Source organism: Myodes glareolus, chromosome 1 (assembly GCF_982192425.1).
Source record: "Myodes glareolus chromosome 1, mMyoGla1.1, whole genome shotgun sequence".
Taxonomy (NCBI): Eukaryota; Metazoa; Chordata; class Mammalia; order Rodentia; family Cricetidae; genus Myodes; species Myodes glareolus.
In genome coordinates, this window is record NC_142026.1 from 27,303,777 (window position 1) to 27,310,037 (window position 6,261).

At 40.7% G+C, this 6,261-nt stretch overlaps 1 protein-coding gene across 2 annotated transcripts in view; it reads right to left on the reverse strand.

Moving 5' to 3' along the window:
* LOC125396864 (nuclear autoantigen Sp-100-like) overlaps positions 1-4,869 on the reverse strand; it is a 29,514-nt gene extending 24,645 nt beyond the window's left edge. The window contains exon 1 of one of the 2 annotated variants that reach the window (XM_087905020.1): positions 4,693-4,869. Coding sequence is in view for 1 of the 2 variants with exons in the window: in XM_087905019.1 (XP_087761145.1) it covers positions 4,693-4,763 (71 nt within the window). In the remaining variant the exon portion in view is untranslated. The remainder of the gene's footprint in view (positions 1-4,692) is intronic. The other variant, XM_087905019.1, reaches the window with a different exon arrangement.
* Between the last annotated feature and the right edge of the window lie 1,392 nt (positions 4,870-6,261).

Below are 6,261 nucleotides of genomic sequence, written 5' to 3' on the forward strand. Positions count from 1 at the left end.
TGCCATGGACATTAGAAGAACGTGTTTAAATCATTGTAGAAGTGAAAGTTCCCAGTCGGACTGTGGTGGTGGTAAATGCCTTGAATCCCAGCATTGGGAAGAAGAGGTGGACTTTAAATGTATGGCAGGACTGGAGTCCCAAAGAGAGTCAGTTACAAGGATAAACAGTAGCAGTTTTAGAATTGCCAGAGCCACGTGATCATCACCAGGAGCAGCAGCTACTGTGAAATGGGACAGGCTGAGATCTAAAATGCAGGTTATGTATAGCTGTCGAGGGTGGGGCCAAAGAGGTGATCTAGGCCTCTCAAAAAAAGGAGGAACTTTATTTTTGATATTACAGGAAGACATTTGAAAGATTTAAAATTTTTTAAGAACAGTTTTTAAAATACTTAAATTTGTAAGACTATGGGACATTTGTGCTTATAAAATGTTTTATATTGTTAATACTTGGACTTAAAGGCTAAAAATTAGAGTCACAGTCACAATCACCAGATGATAGCCAGCAACTGAGATGTTCATTTCTTGTGATGCAGCAAGACAATGACCTAAGCAGTCTGACAAAGGGCTTGGAGCAGTTTCTCAGCTCATTGAGTCTAAACCTTTGGGGTTAAAAAGCAAAACAAAATAGAATATAACAAAACAAAACAAAAAGGTTTTACAGGGTTTCCTAGGACCACCTGCCTCTCAGATGTTTGCATCTAAATTCTTTACAATGACAAGCTGCAGTTATGAAATAGTAATAGGAAAAAAATTTTGTGATGGGGGTCATCACAACATGGGGAACTATGTTAAAAAGTCAAAATATTGTGAAAGTTGAGAACCTTTGGCTTAGAAACTGTCTTTCCTTACACTAGGTCTATTCAGGCTTAAAAATGTATGGCTAGATTCCTTGTCTTTGCTAAATTTACTAAGCTTAAGTCAAATATCTTAATAAATTGAGTCATTAAAAAGTTTTATGTTTCACTAAAAAGAACGTCAATTTAAAATCATTATTTTTAAAATAAACATGTCAGATTTGTGAAGTCTTAGTCTTATGAAAGCTGCTAACCTACTGTAGGATGTTAAGAAATAGAAGTTAATAGCCATGCTTATAAATGATCAACTTCATTAATTTTAGCCATGTTAAGTACTATCGATATAATTAAATACAGGGATAAATCTTACTTAGTTCCCTGTATATGTTTTCAAAAATTAAGCTTGAAAGAAGTAACTAGAAACAAAGTTATCTATTCAGATATAATACCTGGGCAACCCTCAACTACTTCAGAGGTGTGCAGAATATGGCATTTAAAATGTTGATTAAAAAGCTTTTCATATCAGAAAGAGACTCCCAGATACTGACAATGATCAAAGGTCTTCAAATAAGATTGCGGGGCACTGTGATGCCTCCACCTGAATTTCAAAATGCTGACCACTGGGCAAGATGACCAATACAACACCTATTACCAGGACCTGGCCCAGACTCTGGACAAGCAGTCCACAGTCTAGACAAAATAAGGTCATTCTTACCCATGTTCCTCCAGAGAAAAGGCTCTCACCTTATGGGTGAAGAATGCTGCTCTGATACTTCTGCTTCCATTGCTATGGAGACCTGGGAATGGCTAACTAGGCATGGATTCAGAAGCTGAATAGATTCAGAAGCTGTTTGATCTACACTTAGGTATAATTTATCTTTCCTGAATCTCTGATTTTATTGATGGTTGGGCTAGTTAATACCTTGTCAGTTTAGCAACAAGCAACCAGGGTCTCCCTGAAGGATATAGTCTACTTGTTAGTTCATTTTATATATAAAAATCAAGCCTTTGCGTGGGTCTTAAAAAAAGAGATTATAAAACTTATAAGCTTTAAGGGTCTAAGAAAATGATTTGAGATGTAAGCAGAAGTTATAAAAATATAAGTAGATGATATAAGTTATAAAATGTTTCAGATTTCCCCCCTTCTATAGTATAAAAGTTCATAGTTAAATATTTAAAAGAGTTCTAATAAGCTGGTAGAGCAGTGACTACTTATTGCTCAGTCACAAGTTCAAGATTTTGGATTTATTTTGGTTAACATCTAAACATAAACTTGAAAGTGTTTCTCATCAGGCCAAGGATATCTCTGTCCAATCTATACCTGGTTCTCAGGACAGGAGAAAAAAATGTACACGGTTCTGACCCAAATCTGTAGTTTTTCTAGGACTCGAGTGTATGAGTCTATATCTGCTATTTTACAAATACCCATTACCTAACTTTTCTTAAATATGGATTTCAGTGTAGACTGATGATGCTAATACGTAAAAAGAATTTATGTCCATTTGTAAAATAAAAATTGATACAGGCTTCAGAAAAAACCTGGGTTCTCTTCTCACGTGTCAAAGGGATTCAAGGTAAGTACAGCCTAAGTTTTCCCCATCACTATTTCTAAGGATGATATTTTCCATCCCCTTGGTCTTGGGACCCTTCCCCTTCCCACTTACTAAGACTATGAACCTGAAAGTTTCAAATGTAATATTTTCCTTTATGTTCATAAATTTTAACATCTATTCTAGTTCAACTTGTCTCAACAGGTTTCCACTTGGCTGGCAGACACACCCAAGCATCAGCTGCTGACTACAACCCACTCAAAATGACTGCAAGTCCTGGACTTGATGAAAGATGATATGGACCAGTCCAGCCTATGTGAATGCTCCCTGTCTCTTCAGCTCAGTCAGTGAATCAGATGCTTCTGATAGGTGTTCAGAGTTGTCAATTAATGAACATATTAACTATAGTAGTTCTACAATAAGATAAGACACTTTGGTTCTTTATGCAGAACCACAGAACGAAAGAGGACATTCAGGGTTATAATTTGGTTGTGCTCAAAGATCAGAGCTACAGGGCCTGGTAGTAGAGGATGGTCACTGCCCTAGAAAAATCTGTTAGCTAATGGTTCTTAAGTCCTAATACCATTCTCTTAAACCCCTGGGAAAGCAGGACCCATGATTGGGTCCTGTCCTTGGTACTTATGAAGGGGGAAAGTAGGGTCTGGTCATAGCAGGATCAACTGAGACCACCCAGGCACACCCAGGAATGGACCATTTAAGAAGAAAGTACTTAACATTCCAAAGGAAATACCTAATATTCCAATCATTGTAGATAGGATCATCTGATATCCCTTTGCCCAACACACCCATTCCCTTTCACTAGGACCCTAGACAAAGATCAGCCAATCAGGGGTCCTGAACCATAAAGGCCCTCACCCTATGATAAAAACTCCACTACAACTGAGCTCAAGGCTCTCTGATTGTGCCGATGAGTTGGACACAGAGAGTCCAAGTTCAAACTTGAATAAAAGTCCTTTGCTTTTACATATGGGATTGGTTTCCTTGTTGGTTTTGGGGAGACTCCATGATCTGGGCATAACAAGGTCTAATCTTCTTGCTTTTTCCAACACTGGTTAGCTGTAACTAATTTAAAACCATATATCCAGATTTGCCTTATTCAGATATACCTAACAGATAACTATGCCCTGATCTTCAAATGATTTAGGGATTTGAGAATATGGCCATTTAATAAAATAGCTTCTCATGATAGAGACATCCCAGCTCCTAGCAGCATCCTCTATCTCATCAAGGAAAGGGAAAGCACTTGCCCCTGGAAGGTTCCATTGAATGTGGCAAAGCCTGCCACACAGAAGGAGCTGCTTTGCTCTTCAAACCAGTGCCAAGACCCTGCCCAGACTGGACAATAGGACACTAGGGGATCAGTTGTCCCCTGTTGTCACGTCAAGGTGGGTCAATCTCCCCAAATTCTTAGTCCCCGGGAAAATCTGTCAGATCTTCTGGATACCAGGGCTGAAAACACACATATATGTATTCAAGCACAGTCGAGGCCCTAGGTTCAACGGCAGTACTGGAAATGTGTCACTTCCTGTGCAGGAGCAAACACCCTGACTGGCCCTGTCTCTGAGGAGCACATCTGCTCACCACTGTGGAGCAGACAGAGGTCGGCCATGTCCTTGTCAGAGGAGTCACCTCCTAGGACAGGGCGCTGAGGTGGAAAGAAAAACGTGCAGCTTGACATGGCCGCTGCTAGCCAGGGCCTTTCTTGCCTTTTTTTCCCCTGGATCAAAATCTGACAGTGAGAGCTCAGACCAGGAGTGAGCCTGGGACAGCTTCCTAGGTGACAAGTTCTGCCAGACAGGTAGGAGACCAGGACAGAGGGGAGCCAGCTGCTGACCCTGAGACTCTGCTATTTGAATTTCTTCCCTGAGGTGACTTAGTGAAAGCAGGGAGAGGCAGAGGGACTGAGAACATGCAGAGTTCCTGAGATAACAACAGAACCAGTCACAGAGGCCACCAGGAGTGCCTCACAGCTGTGACCAGGGTCTCCTGACAGCTGACAATGTTGCACACAAGAACATTATGACTGCACTTTACCAATCTGGCCTTGCCAGTGGGTAACTTATTCAGTTTTAAAAGCTCCAGGTGTTCTCTCTCTGTATCTCCCTGTGTCTCTATCTTTGTCACTCTTTGACTCTCTCTCTCTCTCTCTCTCTCTCTCTCTCTCTCTCTCTCTTTCTCCTACCTTTCTCTTCTCTCTTCTCTCTAACTACAGTGCAGAACTCCTTCATGTCCAGGAGTGTGGACTGATTGAAGCTGCAGCCTCTTAATCAAGACATGAAATCATCGATGTTGTCAGAGGGCAAAACTACAGAGAGAGAACGACCCACCTGTTGATGAAGCTACTACCTTCCATCTCCCAACTCGGGCCAGGGGCCTCGGAGGGTGAGCTCTGATCCATTGATCTCCTCACAGGCTTCCAGACTGTGTGTTGTGGCCCACAGCTGAGGGCTGAAGTCAACCTGAGAACTAAACTCCCCAGGAAGGGCTCTGCCCTGATGGGGAAATGAGAAGCAAAATTGGGGAAAGAGAAAGCAAAATACTTCTCTACTCTCAAATTTGCTGCTGTGAGATACTCTTCCTTCCTTCTTTCTTGAAATCTGGTGGCAGGGAGGAAGAAAAAGTGGATTGCAAAGGGGCACATATGTGCCAAGCAGGGCCAGTTTCCAGTAGTGCCTTCTTTATGCAATGATGGGGAAAAATAAACCCAAAGCAACAGCAAAAACAAAACTCTCCTTAAACACAAGCTGTTTTCAGTTACCCCTGTGTCTAGGGAGGAGAATTTACCTGGAGCTGACTGTGATCCTTTTTAGGTCTTGTCCCTGGCTGAGGGAGATTTTGTTCAGGGGTTGTGAACAATCATACCTGCCACCCCCCCACTTTTTATAGCAAAAAAAAAAAAAAAAAAAAAAGAAGCAAGCATTAGGCATTAACAAAAGGATTTTTGCAATCTCGAGATAAAATCAAGACACAGTTTGCTTTTTTAACAACTTTCATTCACAGGTTTTTGTTTTTTTTTTTTCAGTTGAACTAGTTTTTGTGTTTAGCCCATTGTTTCTCTCTGGCACTTTCTGATGGTGTTTACCGAAGCTCTGCACTTTGCTGATACTGCCAGTTTTGTTCAGCAGGGAAAGGTAGAGGGCGACTTCTGCCTTGCAGACAGAGCTATGGGTTTTAAAGCAAAGTAGCCCATTGTTAACAGTTAATCCTTAGGATGCTGAGAAAACTGCTGACAATGCTCTCATTTCCCTAGGCTTACACCTTTATTTTTCTTTATTTCCTATTCCTATTTCTGGAACCTACATTTCTATACTCTTATTTTATTCATCGTATATTATTATTATATAAATATATATACAATATGTAATGAAAATACAAGTAAATAGAGCATGTATATAATAAGAACATACAACGATTATAAGAAGACTACAAAAATACACCTATTCTTATTCTTGGACTCTTTATACCCCCTTCAAGTATAACCAGAACCAAACCTTAGATTCATTGTGATTATCTTAAAGTCTCTGATTTTCCTTTGTGTTTATTGGGGAAATAAAAAAATTGTTCCTATTCCCTTACCCTACACCATTATCTCAGTGACACACGGTGAATTCAGACTACACCTGACAAATGACCTCAACTGGCAAGGACCAAACTTCCAGTTCTTGATTCTTGAAGGCAAGGTTAAAAGATACCGCTGTTGTCACTATAGCTTGGCCTGGAAGCTACCATGGGTACCCAAGGCCCTTCATTCAGCATGGTTTCACACTTCATGGCGCGAGCATCCTCGAGGAGGATCATGGATGAGGGAACCATAGACTAGAGATAAAATGTCTAGGGAACCCAGGGGTTTCCATTCTCTTTGGAGAAAACTGTGTGGACTCAAGGGGACCCTAATC